Source organism: Oreochromis aureus, linkage group 13, assembly GCF_013358895.1.
Source record: "Oreochromis aureus strain Israel breed Guangdong linkage group 13, ZZ_aureus, whole genome shotgun sequence".
Lineage (NCBI taxonomy): Eukaryota > Metazoa > Chordata > Actinopteri > Cichliformes > Cichlidae > Oreochromis > Oreochromis aureus.
In genome coordinates, this window is record NC_052954.1 from 29,993,496 (window position 1) to 30,014,354 (window position 20,859).

The 20,859-nt window shown below is 40.3% G+C and overlaps 1 protein-coding gene across 1 annotated transcript in view; it reads right to left on the reverse strand.

The window, feature by feature from the left end:
- The window catches only part of LOC116309924, an 83,278-nt gene extending 63,751 nt beyond the window's left edge, over window positions 1-19,527 (reverse strand). The window contains exon 1 of the mRNA XM_039621384.1: window positions 18,463-19,527. Coding sequence (XP_039477318.1) covers window positions 18,463-18,573 — 111 coding nt within the window. The 5' untranslated portion in view covers window positions 18,574-19,527. The remainder of the gene's footprint in view (window positions 1-18,462) is intronic.
- Window positions 19,528-20,859: the final 1,332 nt, after the last annotated feature.

Below are 20,859 nucleotides of genomic sequence, written 5' to 3' on the forward strand. Positions count from 1 at the left end.
TGCTTTGAATGATCTTTTGGAAGGCCAGCAGCACTTAACAGACAATATCGGGATGTCTTAATTGGATGAAAGCAAAAGTAATTATGCAAAAAGCAGAAGATGACCAGATAGGAAAAAAATCATCAGAGGCCACACAGTATCATTGCTTTCTTCAGTCTTTGTTTGCTTCAGTGCTTCCTACTTATTATCTTAAATGTGTTTATACCAAGCGTAAAAACAGTTTTAAAAAGTTGTTAAATACAGATCATCAAATAGAGAATCTTATTACATGAAAGAAACCGCTTATCCCAAAGCAGACTCCAAATAGCCTCACCATTATTAGTTTCCACAATATAAAACCACACAGGTGGTACAGTGTTTGCCCTGAAAATGGTGGAGAATAAATAATACAGTACGGATGCAATCTGATTACATGTGTTCACAAAATTTTGTTGTCCACTACTACATGTAGGGAGAGTTTAAAAGAGCTGTGTTTCTCTGTGTGTTAGTCGACTCTCTGACAGACATAATTTTGTGGAGAGATGTTTTTGACAGGAGACTTCTGGAGAGGACATGATTGATATCGGGTCTCTGGCTGGGTCACAGTGACATGTGCTGTTGGTGCTGCATTACCACATGTTTCTCAGAAAACTGGGATGATGGGAGAGGAAAAGTGCTTTTTCTCTTCTATAGAAAACTCGAAGCAAATTTCTTGGAAGTGGTGATGTCTGCAAACCCTATTTTTTGTTTGTTTTCAAAACTTTGGATCAAAAAGAACATTTTCCATCAGAGCTTGCATTCAGGGTTAAAGTTTAAATTTAGATTTTGACATATCGCTGCTGGAGTCTTCCACTGTGCGCGTCCCTGGGGCAGTTATGACCAGATGTGCCCCTTTTGCCATATTTTTGTGCACCGCTGCTTTGCAAACTGGGCCCCAGCAGTTTCACTGAGGAGGTCAGTCCTTACATTAACCCACCTCTCCAGTGACAAATCATCCACTTAAATTTGAAACTGAATTTACATTTTTAATCCCAAAGCTTATCAGGTCTTACTAGATTCACTTAGAGAATACTGCAAAAGTCAGACTTATACTGTCAACCAATAACTTTGTACACTCTATAGTCTCTTCCCATCTAGCCTGTTATAGCTCCAGATTTTTCCTATTTTCTATGTTTTGCTATGTTCTCTATATATAAATGTACAAATGTACAATTAAGAGCCACTTTATTAGGTACACATTGCTTGAGTAAAGCAAATTTAACCAGTTTGAGATGATCTGAACTTTATGACACTCAGTATTCTCCTGCTGGAAGCAAACATCAGAAGGTGGTCAGCAAAAATGTTCAGGTAGGCTGGGAACTGAAATGATTCTCAGTTGGTGTTAAGGGGCGAAATGTGCCGAGAAAATATCCCTGACACCATTACACCACCAGCAGCAGCCTGAACTGTTGATACGAGGCTGGATGGGTCCATGCTTTCATGCTGTTTATGCCAAATGCTGAAAAATCAAAACTCATTAAACAAGGCAACATTCTTCCACTCTTATCTTGTCCAATTTTGGTGAGCCTGTGTGAACTGTAGCCTCTTCTGCATACTTCAGCTCAAATGAGTGGTTATTTGAGTTTCTGTTGCTTTCCTATCAGCTGGAAGCAATGTGGTTATTCTTCTCTCACCTCTGATATCAACAAGGCATTTTCACCCAGAGGATTTTCACATTCACTGGATATTTTCTCTTTTTCCCACCATTCTCTGTAAACCCTAGAGATAGTTGTGTGGGAAATTCCCAGCAGATCAGCAGTTTCTGAAATACGCAGACCGTCCCGTCTGGCACCAACAACTGTGCCACACTCAGAGTTGCTTAAATCACCTTTCTTCCCCATTCTGATGCTTAATTTGAATTTCTGTAGGTCATCGTGACAAAAAGGCCACTGAGTGCATGTTTTAGTTTTGTGGCATGACTTCAGGGTATGGTTCACAATGACGCTTGCAATCAAATCTGCGTGTTTGTACACATGTATTAATAAATGCATGTATGTTTGAATGTGCATTTTTTATGTGAGGAAGATTTAAGAAGGAAGGGGATTAAAAAGAAATCAGAATATTTGATCATAAATAAATGTAGAAATCATTAGATACAAATTTGACGACCGTGAAAAGTAATAAGCTGTACACCAGTTTAAACTCCAAAGCAAAATCCTACCTAAATAATCCTACTTCAGTAATTGTCTAAAAGCTTAAACATCCAAATATGCTTAAGACAGCAAAGCAAAAGTATTCCTTATGCGGTTTCCTATTCATTACATGATAAAATCATAGTACTGATTCATGAATGTGTACATCTCTTTGATGTTATAGCTGGAGATCATTTTACTTTGCTGGATAGTATAAATATATATATATATATATACATATATACAAATAAAAGCATCATTTATTGGGACGATTATATTTTAAAATGGTAAATATGTAAACTGGGGTTGATGCCACCAAATAACCCCCACCCCCTGGGCGCATTTAGTGACACATTAACACACACATCCGCTTCTGTAACGATTAATACTTAAAGTCAGTGATTAAATGTTAAAAGATCTTCTAGAATGCTTTAAATGTTTCATTCATTCATGTATTTGCAGTTTCAGTGGTACAACCAGACATGACTGCAGTGATTTCCACTTGATTATCAGTTTTTACTAACTTAGCCCGGCATCACTCCCTGACCTCCAGGTGTCTTTAGTCTGAAACGTTCCCTTGAGTATCGACAAAAATGTTTCAGGATTTATCTCATCTTCCTGCGGCTGCGAGGACACGAGGTTCACACAATGACAGGAGTGAATACCCTCTCTGTTCACGCACGCAGTCTCGCTCTATCTCTCTCCCCATCTCATACACACACAATGTAGAGTCGCCTCCAGTCAAGCGTGTCTTATTGGCCTTCTGTTTGACTTCCTACTCGGCTCGGTGTGTGCGTGAGTCTGTGTGGCGGTGTGAGAGATCCAGATGGAGATGGGTTTATAATCACGGGACAGTTGTTGTTTTTATTATTATTTTATCGTTGTTTTTACTGCTCACTAAACTAAGGGAGAAGAGCTCAGAGGAGAGCAGAGCAGAGGAGAGGAGGGGGAGAACTGAATGCAGGAAAGAATGAATAGAGGATTTAAAAAAGCAAAGGAAGTAAAATGAGAGAAGAGGAGAATAAACAGAAAAAGATGATGAGAGGAGCAAGGGATATGGAGGAGAGATTGCAGGAGAAGTGAAGGAAGAAGGAGAATCTGAAGGAGAAGAGGGTAGGGAAATAAAGGATGGCAGAGAAGAAAGGAAAACAAGGAGTGTAAAGGTAACAATGGGAGAGGCAGAGAGGAAGCAGGTGAAAGAGGAGAGAAAAGGCAGATAAGAGAAGCGGCAAATAATGATGAAAGGTGAGCAGAGAGGAGAAACAGATCAGTTGAAAGCAAGGTTGGAAATGCTTCATTGGAGAGGAGAGGAACAGGTAGAACAAGCTTAAACATGGGTAAATATAAAGACGAAAAAGATGAGCAGAAGGCAAATTTGCAAAGATTGGGTTTAAACAAGAGAACAAAAAGTGCTGAGGAGTGAAAACAGAAAAAGGAGGAAGAAAAGAACAAAATGAGGGAGAAGTGAGCGGAGATTGATGAAGCGGAGAAATGAAAAGCAGAGGTGAGGAGGAAATGAGAAAAAAGGGTGTAAGATTAGTACATAAGTATAAATGACGGAGGGAGGACACAGATGAGAGGGTGACAAAACCCAAAAAGCCCTGTTAAAACCATGAGAACAGTAAAGTGAAAGAGAAGAGAGCAAGCAAAGTGCAGAGGAAAAACAAGAGAGAGCAGAGAGGCAACGAAGGTGAGAGCAGAAGCAGCTGAGGAAAAAGCAGCAGCGAGGTTACAAATGTATAAAAACAAAGAAGGGAAAAAAGAGAGAATATGGAAGAGCAAAGGATGAGTCCAGGTTAAAAAGAGGAGGAAGAAATGGTAGCATAACAAGTACATTCCTATCCCATTCAACTAAAGCTGTGCTTGAATCTAAAGGTGTACTCACGCTAGGGTTGGTTGCCTTGTACCCAAACACGACTATCGCCACTCCCCCACTGCCCCTCACAGACACTGCAATTAATGTTCCAGGCCCAAATTTGCTTCAGTGGTCACTCCCTATTCTTCATCCCTTTTCTCCCAGTTTCCATATCGTCATTATTCTCTTTCTCACATAGAGGGATGCTTGTTATTAAGGTTCATGATTTTATGGATTTTGTGCCTTAATTGGGGCCATTTTTGGACCTGTGCATGATTTATAGATCTACTATTTAATCAACACACCAATTTTTAGCTGAGCTTCATGAATGCAGCTGAGGATGCACTGGAGTCGCCCAAGTCCACCCTAACTATGCCCCCGCTTCTCTTATTTATTCTGATTGGTTGCTGAACACTCGTTGTGTGAATATAATCCTAGAGAAGGTGGAGTAGGGTGGAGAGCAACTAGCCTCCTCCCTAATTTTCTTCCAAATCATCTTTATCCTTCAGTTGTTTTTACAGCTTTGTTTATTAAGTATAGGTTGAGTTGGGAGTTACCAGCACCTCCTGAGACAAGCCAAAGCCATAGCATGGTTGGTTTGTTGTTTCCTTCCTCTCTTGTTAGTTTAACCCAGGGCTCCCATCTCTTTCTGTTTCCATTTGTTCTTTGTAAGTACTATACATCATTAAAAGCATGTTGAAGAACAGCAACATTGTGGTATCTGCTATGTTTTGTTTCTTTCAGCCATGAATTTAGGAGCTGCAACACAAACTAACTGGACTTTGGGGTTCAAACATGCTTGGGCACAATACAGATCACCAAGCATGAGTACATCTTTATCTTTATGTCTTCATACGACATACCGTCACTGGAATGTTTTGGGGGGCAACCCAAAGAAGAAACTCTTTCTGGAGTAGCACCAATAGCTGAATTTATTAACAGAATTTCCAATTTACCAGTAAGTCCTATGATTTTGTTTACTTTCACGCCTCTGCCTGCTCTCAAATAAACAATAAACTTGTCCTTGGAGAGTCCACACCTCCAGGGCTAGGTCACTTTTTTACTGAAGTTTCTGTAAAAATTTTAATTTGTGCACATGATATGCAGTCAAAATGTTAAAAATCAACAAGGAGTCCTACAACAATGAGTACTGTTAAGGTGGCTACTTGCAGTTTTAGGGCATGTGCATATTTTGAAGTATGACTGAAGGATTTATGCATGAGTTCAGAGGAAAAGTGTTTTTGAAACAAGGGGAGAAAATGAGAGGAAAGATGAAGAAAGGAAGAGAAAAAACACGAGTGAAGACAAAAAAAATGAGTGTGCAAATGTTTTTTTCAGACAAGGGGAACGGACTGAAAGATGAGAAGAGACAAGCGAAAGGTGAAAAGCAGGACGTGCAAACTTCTCATAGCAACCAAACATTACCTCATTTCAGCGTTTCTTTCTTACTTTTCTCCATCTGCTTTCATTTCCTCTGTCACTTTATCTCTCTCTCTCCGTCCCTCCCACGACATTTGCAGGGTTCATCCAAGTCGCGTTGACGCCCACTCACCTCCAACATGCTACCTCAGTTTCCATGGTAATCGAGTAACGGCCATGCTACATAAATATATACTTTAACATTCAGCACTCCACAACTCATTAAGAACATCTTCGGATGAAAAATTAATCTCTCAGGGTGTTTTTCTTCTTAAAGGGCCACATCGGCTAAATTAAAAGCACTGACAGCACAAAAACCTGTAAGGTCAATGGAAAGGAATGTGACCGGGTCAAGTCATGCAGAATGAACTCGCCGTCTTCCGCAGAAGCATTTAATGAAGGGGGAGAATAAAGTTCAGCAATACAGGTTGACACATGTGAAGCAATCCTCTTCTCTGAAATTCACCCTGATAACAGTTATGTGAAAATAAGCCTTTCATGTGTAATTAATATATCACAAACATCGCAGACAGCAGATCAAGCTCTGCAGGCCCCCCGCAATGATGCTGATTATTCCTACACATGATGCTCCTCGTGTTACATGAGCTTTGCCAGGCACCTCTTTTGAGGAAGCCACTCTAATGCCGACACTTCACGTAAATCGTGAAGTGTTGGCAAATATTAAAAGCTTAGCTCAGCCCCGCTCTCCAGACAGAAGCAGAGCCACATTAATCAGTGGGTAAACAGCACCCCTATACTTAAAACATAGTGTAATCTAGAAAGAGAGCATCTTCCACATTTCTACTGTTGTGTTTTACAAATGTAGCCTTGAGTGTCCGAACCACAAACGAGCAAGTGCATGCTCTTCAAGCAAAACAGAAAGCCCTTTGAGGTACATTCAATTTTAACCCAAGTACCACACAACAAGTAACTCCAACCTCTTAGGCTGGCAACACAGAGAAATGAAACAGTGCAGGCTGCTCTCTCTAAATCACAGCTACCACTAATGACAAATTGGCAGCCTTTCTGAGCCAGCTGCTGCAGTAAGCTGGAGTGTGGTTGGGGCACAGGAAAAGGGCACCAGTCAAATCAGGGATGGTGGTAGGTAGGAGGGTGAAGCACTCAAGAATTGGAGGGTGGGATAAGGTCCAAAAGTAGGCACCAATCAGGAGCGTGGGTCTACACGTGGTAATCGGTATACAACAAAGTTAAACCAAAACCAGGGGAAGGAGTGCAGCAACCCTGGGCCACAAAACACATCTATACTACTTCTCTTCTCTTCAAACTGAAACTTGAAACTGAACTGATCCTTTTCATCTATGACCTGTTTCAAGTCATCTGAGTTTTGCTTTGAGCTGGAGTGACTGTATCATAGCACACATTTTGATATTAAAGAACTGTCAATTGAGCTTCTTTTCTCTACACCTGGTCCTAATTTTTTTTTGTTAAAAAAGCAAAATGCAAATTAGAAGTTGTGTTGTGTGAAAAACACTGAAGTGTCACCTTACTGGACTTTCTAGCAAGATTGTATACAAGAATTATTTTATACTATCCCTTTTCTGACAAAGACTAAATAAAAGCAATTATTCTTGGCTGAGAACAATAAGAGACTCGTGAAAATTAATCCATGATGGGGGAGGCTCAAACTAGTGACATTAGGGGGTGTAGGTGATGGCTGTGACAGTACAGGCTACAATAAAAGCAGCTATAAAGAAAATTAATGTGTGTTTAAATTAAACAGGTAACAGCTGGTAATAGTCATCTGTGTAGATGGGGTGGACTTTGTGTGGCAACCACTTTGTAATCCAGTATAATGGTAAAAATGCATGCAAGGATAAATGTATAGTAGGGTTTGCAGAATCTGGGATCTTCAACTGGTGCTTCACAGCTTCGACTTTCAGGGGACAACTTTAGTAAATATGACCCAGGGGGATTTTATGTGTAAGCTACAAGAGAACATTTTCTAATTCATGACTCATGAAGCAGATTAGCTCCAACATTGTATTTACAGACTCAGTCTTCCATTCAGCTGTGTGCGAAATGTATGAAACCACAAAGAGTTGACAGTGAAAAATAAATAGAAATATGATCCACAACCGGTAGCTATCATAACGACCGACCAACACCTACAGAGACCCCCTCTCCAGACCCACATCTCTTCCACTACCTCAAAAATCTCAGTGGATTTCTCCAGATGTTTTCCCTAGTCTTTCTACAAAGCATGCTCCTGCAGATTGTGCTCTTCACTCATTCATAGTTCAGTGGAAACCTAGTTTAAAATTACAGTGTGTGGATGGAACAACACCATATATGCATGAATCTCTGCAGTTGGCTTGCTATCAAAGCCTAATGGGAGTTGGCCACATGCAGAGAGGCTCCAGCTTTATTTGAAGGGAAGGATTTAATGGGGATGAGATTAGATCCACCAACATTTCACAGAACATTTCAAAGTTTGTGGACTTTGCAAATCATGTGTTTCCAAAGTTGATCTGTCACAGAGTGGCTTGGATTGTAAGCTAAAACATATTAAAACCAAAAGATGGAAAACTAACAATAAAATGTTTTAAATTTAGCTCACGCAAGAAAATAAAAAACTTCTTTCACCTTTTTGTGTTTTTCTATGTGCACTACCATCAAAGTTGGATCACCTTTATACAATAAGGATGCTGTAATCACAGGTGTTGCTGCTTCTTTAGAGATGCACATTTACGCACCCCAAGCATGGTTTTCCACTTTATGTGAAACGCTGCATTTTATTTTTAGCAGGAGGAAGACAACTTGCTCTGCAACAGTGCAATTGTTGTGCTTTAGTACATTGTGTAACTACGCTTTAGTGGTTTTTCATTGCAAAACACTCACCTGTTTTTAGTTAATCAAAAATTTACGGCATGTAATTCTTGGCAAAACTGTAACTTAAACTCAAAATTTCACTCATACTTTATACACACCTGATCAATAAAAGGCACTATATTAAATAGTTAAAATAGTATTAAAAATATATTAAATAGTCCAAGCTGCAGCCTGTCAGCATCAACGGGGAGTGCGTGGAAAGGGTCTCCAGTTTCAAGTTTCTGGGTGTGCACATAGACACAGACCTCCAATGGAGCTCTAACACCTCTGCGGTCTTAAAGAAGGCCCAACAGCGTCTCCACTTTCTGAGAATCCTCAGAAAAATGGACCTGAAGAAGGAGCTGCTGACCGTCTTCTACCGCTGCTCCATTGAAAGTGTGCTGACATATTGCACCGGTGTATGGTTCTCCAGCTGCACCACAGCACACAGAAAGGCACTCCAGAGGGTCATCAATATGGCCCAAAAAATCATTGGACATCCTCTTCCCTCCCTGAAGGACCTGTACAGCACTCGCTGTCTCAAGAGGGCACGCAGCATCCCACGAGACTGTACACACCCAGGACACCGGGTGTTTAAGCTGCTGCCGTCTGGCAGGAGGTTCAGGCTGCTGAGGTCCCGAACAAACAGACTCAAGGACAGCTTTTACAACAGGGCAATAGCCCTAATCAATGCAAATAGCTGACCTGATTGGCTACCTGCCTGGACGTTTTTAGGGGAGGTAACAATGTTTAAAACAATAACAATAATAATATTTATATTTATAACAAGGTGCAATAATAATTAATGTGCAATAATAACAGTGTGCAATACACATAACACTTATTCTTCTTTTTTATTTCTAAGTTAATATACTGTGTTGTGTTGTTTGTGTTGCGTTGTGATGTGTCATATCGTGTCGTGTTATATGTAGTACCGACGTAGGACAGTTTTTCCAATTTCATTGTACTACTGTACTATGTATGACTGTGCAATGACAATAAAGAATTATCTTATCTTAGTTGCTTATTCATGAATCTCTCTTGAGAAACTAGTGGTTCAAAGCTGCATTTTTCTTTTTCTTTTTTTAGCACCTGTGATGCCCGCATTGACTGAGTCTGCTTTTGCTTCTGAAATACCAGCCACGTGTCTGAGAAATTATATTCATACAGCCTGCAATCTGACAATGTGAAATCTTCTGTTAAATGGTGAAATTTGCTTATTTAAATTTCTGCACACCCTATGGCTCATACACCGTTCAGATCAAATGAGTGTGTGCATGTAAACACAAGAGTGTATGAAAACCGTATCACATGTCAGCACTTGGGAAATCTTCAGTTGGAATGATTTCAATCAGAATTAAAAAACTGCGCACATGGAAACGGCTGGCAGCGATGCAGTTCATACATGTGATGCATCATTCATTCATTCAAAAAGAATATAATTGTCGCCTCTGAACATAATCCAGCCCAAATGTGAAAAGAATTTAGTTACACGGGAATGCAATTTCAAGACGACAGACTGCATCTAAGGCAAAACAAAAAAGCTGGCATGTAAATTTTAACAGAAGCAGACAGAAACAAAGTTTCATCCTGAGGAGGATTTGAAATAATTATTAGATATTTTAGCTGAGTGGGAATCAGCTTGGAAACTTCTTGATGTCCCACATGCACAAAAAAGCAGCAACTTGTTGGTTCGGGCAAGTAGTCAGTAGTACACAGACATTTACGTACATACACTGCACTGTCACATAAACCCACTCATGCATGTAGAGCAAAAATACGTTCTCATACACACACACACACACACTTGCACTCCATCTCTCCCTTTGGAGCAGATGGCTCCACAGTCATAGCTGATGTTTCACACATCAATGAAGCACACCATGTACTCACAACTACCGAATACACAAACTCACTCCATCACACACACTCATGCCATGCAAGTCACAACAGCTGAACGCACTCACACAGATCATGCTTGCACACGCAGACACACGTAACCCTTCGAAACCCAGATGAACTTGGAACGGTTAAACACACACATGCACGGACGCAGTCACACGCACACACTCACACACACACAAATCATGCACGCAGCGTCCTCCTCTGTGATAATTTATGGAGCGTGGAGCCACGTTGTTGGAGAATTAGCTCAAATCTTATAGCGCGCACACACAAACACACAGGTTTAAAGCGTTAACAGCTGAGAGGCAGTGGGTTATGGTGTAGTATTGTCCTGGGTGTTGTTAGGCCTGATGTGAAATAGCCGATAGCACCAAATGAGTATACTGCACAATAACCCAGCGGTTCAAGGACATTATTGGTTTTATAAGATAGTCTGTAGCACCTGTGGTTTTAACTGAAAACACTCAGCACTAAATGCAGACTTCTGATAAAGAAAATAAAACAGTCCGGAGTTAAGGAGCTATGCTGCTGGAGCTCCGGGGCAAAACGCTGTCACATCCTCCGCGGCAACTTCGGACAAAACAAAAAAACAAAGAGTCAAGGGGAAGTTCATGTCAACTTTTTATGCCAAGTGGGGTGCAGAAAAGAAGCGTTATTTAACTTCCGGGAATCAATGTTTCTATAGCAACATAACGCCAGCCTCGCTGATATTGGGAAAGGTGTGAAAAATTCCCCGACAGCTGGGCAATCATAAATTAATGTCACCGTGGTGTCGCTGTCATGCCAGCAAAAGCACACATTTAAAACACAAGCAGACACACGCGTGATGAAGGACAGAAAATCGATATGCATGTACACCTGTTGAATGATTTCAAATGTTGCTTTAGGACCTTCGTGGACGGCATGAATAGTAACACAGAGCGAAACGCAGGCGGCAAGCCCAAATATCTTTGGCACCTTAAAGCAATTAAGGTACAGAAAAACATTTGATTCAAGGTGTTAGAGTGATTTGTTTTCCTTTGAAGAGGAGTGAAGTGGGTGATATCAGCATGCAGTGTGAGATGTGTTTTCTCTCTGCAGCAGGGAAACGCTCACCTGTCGGACAAAAAGGTGTCAAACATCTGAGGAAATTAGACTAAAATGCTGTTTATTATAAGCATTACACAAGGTTTGAATTTTGCATATTAGTTTCAGGTGTTTCTCACATGATAGATGCCTGTAATCAAGGTACTTTTATGCAATAAAGTTTGATACGTCCATGATCATTTTTTTTTTAGGGCTTTAGAAAATTTTACCACAGTTCCAAAATATTTTTAAATACTCGTTTGACTTGAGAAAATAATCTCACCAAAAGGTCAAATGTGATTAAAAGCTCCAGATGGACCTCATAGTGAGATTGTTTTCATAGCGGCTGTTTCCATGCGCAACATTGAACGTTGAACCTCAATTTTGAGCCAGCATGGGCACGATGTCCTTAAAGAGGTTGGAAAAAATTAAAGTCTTGCATTTTCATGACGTCTGAGAAAGTCCATCTGCTGGCGATAATGATTGAAAGAACAAGAAGAGAGGGGTGCTGCTATAGCTCACCTTGTTGAGCAGGCGACCCATGTTCCACCTCGCCGTATGGTGTCCTGAGTTTGAGTGCTCTTTAAGCCATTTCAGACATGTTGATCCTTTGGAGTCTTTCTCTCTCTACTGTCCTCATGAATAAAAGCTTAACATGCCCAAAAAATAATAAAACATTTCAAAAAGAAGTTACTGATCGGGGTGGATAAAAATGCATGCTGGTAATGTATCATGGATAAAATAAAAAGCTTGGTATAGTCAGCCTAGAGCAGGGGTCTGCAACCTTTTACACCCAAAGAGCCATTTGCACCCGGTTTCCACGCAAAAGAAAACACTGGGAGCCGCAAATACTTTTTGACATCTAAAATGAAGATAACACTGTATATATTGTTTTTTATCTTTATGCTTTGTGTGAACAACTAAGGTGTGCTGCTTATGAAATCCATGAAGTGCTACAGAGAAAATTAAATTATATTTATGTAATCAACACATTTTGAACTCTTAAAGAAATATAACAAAAGGAAAGACACCAACCTGAACTAAAATGATCCATGTAGCAAACAAAACTGTTGTCAGCCACCACCCTTATATCGCCTTTGGGCTGTTGGAGCCTTGGCCTGACTCTTAAAAAATAATTGGAAAAAGCTCTATGCTGCTGAAAAATGAAAAATAGATATTTGCAAAATTCTGCCTAAATATGAATTTTACCTGGTTAATGCGTGTGGCGGGCGTGGTTTGCAGCGCCGCTGCAGGGGAGGCGGACGCACCTGAGCGACACCCGCAATCACGCCTCGCCGCCTTTACGTCTGCGCTGTCTGTGCTGTTGTGTTGTTGGTGGTGTATGTCGGGCTGTGAGCTGAAAAGCTACAGCCGGCTGTATGCGTACAGCAACCGTGTGTTAAAAGTGCTCAATAAAGAGATGCTCAAAAGCATGTTCATGGAAACATCGTCGGGTCTGCCGTGATTTGTTTACAATGGGACTTCTGCTCCTGAACCTCTGCGCACAGTGTCCGCAAATCGGGGCTATACGAAGTCAGTTTACGCAGGACTGTAAGCTGTCATCTGTCAGGCGTGAACGGTGTTTGTCTTTAACATAGTTCACGGTGGAGAACAGCTGCTGACATAATGTGGATCCGAAGATCCATAATTGGCATACCTGGGGTTGAAAGTCTCGATAAATGCACGGCGTTTCGACTCAACACCGGCTTCCGCGAGTGTGACGCTTATTTTGAGCGATGAAAAAATAATAGAATATAATTTTGTTATATTTTAATATCACAATAATCTTCCAATTTAGAACTACGAGTTAAAAAGAACTAACATAAATAAAATACACTTCAGCTAAATACTTCTAATTTACTTGCCCAAACCAGGCGGAGCCGCAGTATAAGGACTAAAGAGCCGCATGCGGCTCCGGAGCCGCAGGTTGCCGACCCCTGGCCTAGAGGTACAGAGCTAGGCTTGCTGTTTCCCCCTGTTTCGCTCCTAAGCTATGCTAACTAGCTGCTGACAAAAGCCAGATATTTACTGGACAGATCCTCTAATCTCAACCTTTTTTCCAAAATGTTACTTGCTAGCCAGTTCTGAAGAAAGAGGTATGGCAAGGTAAAAGAAGGAAGCAATTGTATGGCTGGATTCAAACCTTTTTTAAACAATGGGAGATAAGTCTTGATCTGTACTCTCATTCAGGATGTATGTTCCTACATCTCTGTAGCTCTCTGGCAACGCAAGGAGATACACTATGTAAATTAAACCTATACAGAAGCTATGGAAAAACACTCGCATGTTGCCGTGGTGTCTTTGTAATTGCCCTGTGGCAATAACACTAGCATCCTGCTTAGTGAAAAGTTGGCTTGAACAGAAATAGAAACAACCACAGAGTTTAACATTAAGAGGAAGAAGCACAAGAAAACCATCAAAGATCAAAAAACCCTCTATGAGAAGCACTCACATCTCTACAAAACATTCTTTATGACCTCCATCTTCTCTTTAAGCTAACGGATCAACAACTGCACAAACATAAAGTAGACAATATCGGTGCTTGTTTGATATATTTTTGACACTTCTCTCTGGTGACAGTACACAGCTACAACATCTATATGTGGGTTTACAAAAGTCTGTGTTGCACCTACAGACTACCAATGCACTACCACGCCATGCCCATTTCCCCCTAACAAACACCTACTCTACTGGGAGCATTATAGCAGATGCTAATATGTGTCTGTCTGTCTGTCTGTGGACAGATGGCTTCACCACAGTAGCAACTCAGCCATGCAAAATGCACTCTTAAAACTTTACAGGTGTGTAGCTGTCATCAGATTGAACACTGTGTCCAAAGATGGGTGATAACTGGACAACTGTACTGTACTGTAATGTGATTGATATGACCAACACTGAGAAAAGGTTATTTATGTTGAGTAATTCCAACTGTTTAAGGTAACTTTTTGATCATGCTTTACAAAAAAATGCTAAAAATATAGTTTGTTAAACGAGGAGTCAAGTTGAGTCATTTGAGTTGAAGGAAAGTCATCCATCCTACTGATCCCAACACTATTTTGGCGTCAGACTCTGCTGCCTATTTCTGCCCATGTCTCTCTCATGCAATTCTTTTGTGCTAGCGCAAACATATCGCTCTCATTTTCTGTGCACAGGCCATGTTATTTGAATTTTTAAAACCTCATCATTTCATGCAATTTCATCAGACCTGGCTGCGCTAAAGAACTTGAGGATAAAATTAGCTTGGGTATATGAGGATCCAAGGTGACTGGTGATAGTCATGTGTGGTTGTTTGCCAATTAAAACTCTTGATATAGCTTTCTATTCCTGGATTAGGTGACGAACAGAGTTGAATACGTGCCTCTGAAATGCCACAGTTTGCTTGTGTGGGTAATTAAAGAACATTTTATTTATGGTACTCTGTTAGCAGTGGAAAGTTTACCTTATGTTTTCTTAGTTGGATATCATTTAATAAGTCTGAAAGCTCTAACTTGTTGAAGGTGCTATAACAGCTTCATTAGTTTGTCATCTATTTAATGAAGCACAATAATTAATGTGTTAGAAGTAAGTGATCGTCTTTTTTTCTTAGTTTTTTATGACAGTCTTTAATGAGAAATGTGGCTTCAGCGATGAAGTTAGTTAGAAAAGAGTTGGAAATAGGCCCTGTCAAGAAGATAACTTAACAATAAATATATATATATATACATATATATATATATAAACTTCATTTCAACAAACCTGATTAAACATTAAAACTGCTGACAGCTGAAGTGAATAAAATTGATCATCTCATTACAACACAACCTTCTCCTGGGAAACCCTTGGTCCTGACATTCATGTGGCACATACCACCCACATAAGCATTGTTTCAGCCCAGGCATGCCCCCCATCTCCCCACTGTGAACAGATATTACAGTTTATGTTTGACTGCAGTACATCCTGTGTCCTGTCCTGTCCAAATATTCAACACATTTCGCCAAAAATGCACAGATCAAACAGAGCTCCTGCATTCCTGATTAAGAGATAGAATGGCAACTGAAGTGAAAGTTAGTAGCTTTAATAGTTAGTGGACTGAAAGAAGTACACCAATATAGAACAAAAAGTTAGGAAAATAACATTCAAATGAAACAGAATATATTTCTCCATCACATGACCTATGCCACTTCGGTAACCTGCACAGTATCTGTTTATTTTTAAGACAGATATCTCCAGATTTCAAAATTCTTCTCAGTACAGTGTAGTAATATTTTTTAAAATAAACGTCCTATTTCTATAAACTGTGCTGCCAGACTATGGGTTTAAAGCCCAGAGTTTTTGTCTACATGGAGGAGCCAAATGAAGAAAACAGCAGACAAACTTTGATGTCAATATGTTTGAGACCTAATTTGAAGTTTGTAAAATTGGTCTATTTAGCTTGAGCCAGAAATAAAACCGAACCCAAACTTTAACCTTAGATGGATCACCAGAGACCCCGTGGATGTTAAGAGGTTAATAGGGACTAAAGTCACAGCAGCTATTTTTAAATGAGTAGTAAGAGGTTAAGCAAAGGTTAGTTGCTTAATTCGTTTAATTTATTATTCGTCTTTTACTCTACTATATATTGTAAGATAAAGACACTACAAAATTAGGAGGGGAACCATAAAACTATGATGAGGCCTTATGGGCAACAACTTAGAAACAGTGAGGAGGAAGAACTCACTTTCAAACAGGAAGAGCCCAGGCGCAGGGAGGAGCTGCTACAATAGCGCAAATGATTGGATTACGAGGGGAAACTAGAGATAAAGACAGCACAGAGAGACCACAAACAACAAACTAAACATCATGTTTGCTAGATGATCTTTTTGTTGGAGTTCACCGAACATCAACAGTGAGTCAAGGTTCAAATGTCCAGATGTTACTTAATTAACAACAACACATACACAGCATTTAGCAGAGATAACATTTCTCTTTTCCTTTACTCTGTTCCTCTGTTTCCTGGCCAAATTAACAGGTCTTGGATCAGCCTATCCACTGAACCCATAGCGATCCAGCAAGCCACTGAACAAGTACTCTTAAGAGTAATACTATATTGCAGTCATTGATTTTCCACTTTCAGTCACTATTCAGAACTAAAAAACAACATTAGTATCTCCTAACCATGACCATAATTATCCTCTGAAGTCAGCCAAGTGTTTATTATCGTCACCGTATCATCAAAAATCCCCTTACTTTGAAAACCTGTGATCTTTTTCTAGCCTAACCAAACCTCAGTCACAGCAGAGTGAAATCACAAGACACAGTCGCAGTTTTTTTAGGACACTAAGAAATAACTTGTCGAGTTCTTAAGAAACACTGACAGATTCAGCAAGCAGAAATCCCCAAAAGATAAACACGCAGGCTTTTTTTTCCTGCGGAAGGTTTGTTCTGTTGTTTTTTCCTCACTCTGTTTTTAGGAAATTTGGAAGATATAACATTGCTGATAGAAGTGTTTGATAAGAAATCACTTCTTTATATCACTCTAGTTAATATAGAGCGTAAACACAAAAAAGGGGTGGTTGGGGGGGTGTTTGGAGGCGATGGTACAAAAATTTAATTAAGGGCTTTAATATTAATGCTTCATCACATGCTGGTGCAGTGTGCATGGACTTAAATCCACTTTAATTTTAACAACTTAGGCTGTGCATTGTTGCTTTTTTATTAAAAACACAATAACACAATCCACAGTGCTTTGGCTGCACAGCGCTCCACCGCTGCTGTGGGCTCTGTTGTGCTTTCTAGTTAATTGCACGCTAAGTGAAATGCATTGTTGATTTTCTGTTGTCCAGCCGGGCTCTCCTGAAGACTTATAACCCTATCATTTCACCATGACAAGCCATCGTCATTTATGATCTATGGCTGTTATTAAAAGTATTGACACAGGTGAAATATGATCTAACGGTCCTATCACATGAGGCGAGCTGGTTGGAGTGATAGAGATGGAGCAGAGATTTAAAATGACTTCTTTATCAGCAGAACGCTGGCTTTTAATTGATTTGTAATGGCCAATGCACAGCTCCCATCAGTGCGTTTGCTGATAGAACATAAAATCAGCCATGTTTTGCCATGCCAGGGTTAAACGTGAAACTTTTGATTGATTTAAAATGACAGACTAATTTTATTTCTTCTAAACCTTGCAGCAAGTGTTTTATGCCTAATGAGCTTACTGTAGTTCTGCCCTTACGCAACCTCTTGACGTCTCATGTGATGTGTCTCTTTGAAGCCTGTTGGAATCTTTGGTGCATCTCTACAAGGACTCTCTGTAATTATGTTTGCCTGCAACAGTCAGCACGAATGAAGTACAAGGTTTAGTCTGAGTTTAGAGAACTAGAAAAAAAAGTCAAGAAGCGTGTGACTCATCTGGTCGGGTCGAAGCATCCCACACAGTTTCATGACACCACAGTCGTTCTGAATAACTAATTTTCATTCAGGTTTTAATAAAATGCAGCGAGGGGTTTTTAATTTGTCTCTAAATGTTATCTGACTTTACTTTTAGATACTCCCCACTTCATTAACATAAGGAGGCTTGTGATAAGAAGATAAAGGTGAAATTTACACTACAAGATGTGCAGAAAACTGCGTGAAAATGAGCCAAGTGCATGTGTTTGAAACAGAGTGCTGTTGTAAAAGTGCTGAAGTGGCGTGTCAAACTAAGGATAAATGTAAATGTAAAGAGAGAACACCCACCTGACTTTTTAACTGAACTCAATCAGTGAACACTTGAAAGGTTAAAAGGGAAAAAAAAATCTAATCCTGGGCATGTTTAAGCACGGACTCTGAGCCAGAGAAGCTCTTAGTGCAACAGACGGGGACCCTCACCAGCCTCCCCACCCCATCTGCATCTTTCTGCCTCCAATACCGAGTCAATTAACCTAATGGAAGTGGCAATTAATTAACTCTACAAACACTATGATTAAGGAGCTGACAATCAAGTGAGTGGGAGTGGTTTAACTAATGATAATTTAGAGGTAATGATTTCCTGGACGTGTTTGTTGCAGGAAAGTAAAAACACTAATAGCTACACATATGAACTCTGGATTAAACTGGATTTATGCCAATTAAATGTAGACAGAATCTAACTAACCTCCTGCCACCAAAAAGCCTCGAGTTCAAATATCAGAAAGACTCCAATAGTCTGGATGTCAAACACAGTTACACTTATGTGACTTTTTTCCCTTCTTTTCTGCAAACTCTGCAGCTATGAAAGAAGTAACTATTTGGTCTTACCGTGTTTCTTTGGCCATTGGTTCCTATTGGTCCTCTGAACACCCCCTTGATGCTCCTCAGCTGTCCGTCACGCAGGTGGGTGGAACTGATCACAATGTAGTAGCACGCCATTGGATATACTTGGCTTTCATGTAGTTAAATATCTACCTATATCTCTCTTGATCTATCTGGACTTTGCCAAAAAAGCCTTGAAAACTGCTTCCTCTCCTTCTTCTGATGTTGTACTACTCAACTCTCTCCTCACTTCATCTCCCCTCCTAGGTTTTATCAAGAAGAGGAGGGACAGAGGAAATAAAAAAAAGAAAGGATGAGCGCAGTTTCCCTTCCCTCTGCTGCTCTGATTTATTCTCTCTCTTCTCTAAGTTTTTGCCAGTGACTCTTTAACTCTGCGTTCTCCCTGCTCATTTCCCCTCAGCTTCTGTCTCTTCTTAAATATTTCACCCTCTGCTCCCCCTTTCTTTCCACTCTTATCCTCCTGTCCTTCTCTAAATGTTTTTTTAATTCTTCTCCCTTTCTTTTCTAAATTTGCCTTCCGCTAGATGCCCCTGTCTCCTCTTAAATATTTCTCTTTAAGTCTCCTTCTCTCCAGATGTTTTGCTCCCATCTTTCATTAATCAATCTTTCCCTGTCATTGACTCCCTCTCTTGCTCTCTCTCTCTCTCTCTCTTTTTCTCGCTGAGTCTAAATTTCTTCCCGAAATCTCAGCCGCTTATTGATCAGTCTTGCAGTTCCTTTAACTATCTCCCGTCCGTTCTCCTCACTCCACAATCTCTCTCTAGCCCCTTTTGTTTTCCCTCCCTCTTTGTCTCTGTATCTCTGTAAGTGGCTGGGAGGGATACTTTTTCCCCCTCCTGTTACTATCTCAGCATCTCCTCTGTCTCTGTCTTTGCCCCTCTTTTTGCTCTCTGCCTCCTTGTTAGTGTGAAGAAGAAGTACTCAGTCTTCTCCTCCCTCTCTTTCTCTTTCTGTCAGAGCAAGCGTGCAGCTTCCTCTCAGATGCTCCTCTCCTCTGCTGCGCTGCATGTGTTCACTCTCCTCCCTCCCTCTATCTCCCTCTCTCCGCTGATCTCTTGCTCTGTGGCCAGCAGAGTGGTTTGCTCCTCAGTTACCCGCGGTTACCATCTGCCCTTTTAACACATGGAGTGCTGACGCTTGCTCTCTACTCCCTCCCTCCCTCTCTCTCTCCATCCATCCCTCCCTCCTTCCATCTCCCTCCCTCCCTCCCTCCCTTCTCTCTCTCTCTGCCTCTCCTCTTGCTGTCTTTCTTCTCTCTTTAATCATCTCCTTCTCTCCCTCCTTCTCGCTCTCTCTCAAGCCAAAGGAGACAAGCTCCACCTACTGGTAAGCAGGAAACGCACAGACAGGAAAGACGGAGGAATAGAGCTTAAAAGAAAGTGAGACAAATGAATGTGTTATTTTTTTCACCTTTAGTGCCTTTGAATTAACTGGATGGATTAAAACTTGATAGTAAAACTGAACCATGTAGTGATTTAGTGTCTTTCTTAACATGCATGTCAGAGTAAAATCATCTTCCCCTGGCATTTTTAATCATTATGAAAAAAAAGAAAACCCACACAATTAAGTTCAAGTATAAAGAATCTGTAGATGTCACAGGTGTTGCCATGTTTCTGTTAGAGGCTGGGGTGGATGGCTGGGTTTAGAAAACACAACCAGAACTAATAACTGCTTCACAAATCACAATCTTTCTCTGCAGCCACTAGGAGGACACCTCTAGGAAGCTCTACAGATATGGATTCTTTGATTTGTCACTTTATTTTTGTGTGTGCACACACTTGCTGTTTTTTTTTAAAAAGTTATAGTCGGATCACAGGACCAAGCCCCTGCCTAAACGGAAATAGAGCCACAATTTTAACTTAGGTGGACGAGACATAAAACATAAAACAAGTTTGATTAAAGCTTTTTGACAATGACCCAAAAAAGATTTAAAATGATTCCTTATCCCCAGATTATGTTCCACTATGTTTAAGGAAAGTTGGACACACAGTTTAATTAAGAGTTCAAACATGACTTAACTCTCTACATCATTCAACCAAAGCGCTTGAACAACCACCTTGCTATTTGACATTATGAATACAGTTAGCCAAGAAAATGTACATTTACCAAAGTCTTTTATACAATAATGAGCAGATATATCTTTGGTCCATTTAACAGTATATTTGGTTTATATTTTCCCGGACTTACCGCCATTTTTTGGCCTAAACAGTTAGTTAAATAATTTGTTAAACAGTTATTTCCCATTAATACCAATATTTATAGCAGAAAGCCCAATGTCTGCCAGAGACATTGGTACGTCAGTTAAATCTGATGACATGTAGCAATGCCAAAAGTGAAATAACCGTAAAATCATCAGATAACAAATCATCATGTCAGCTTTGA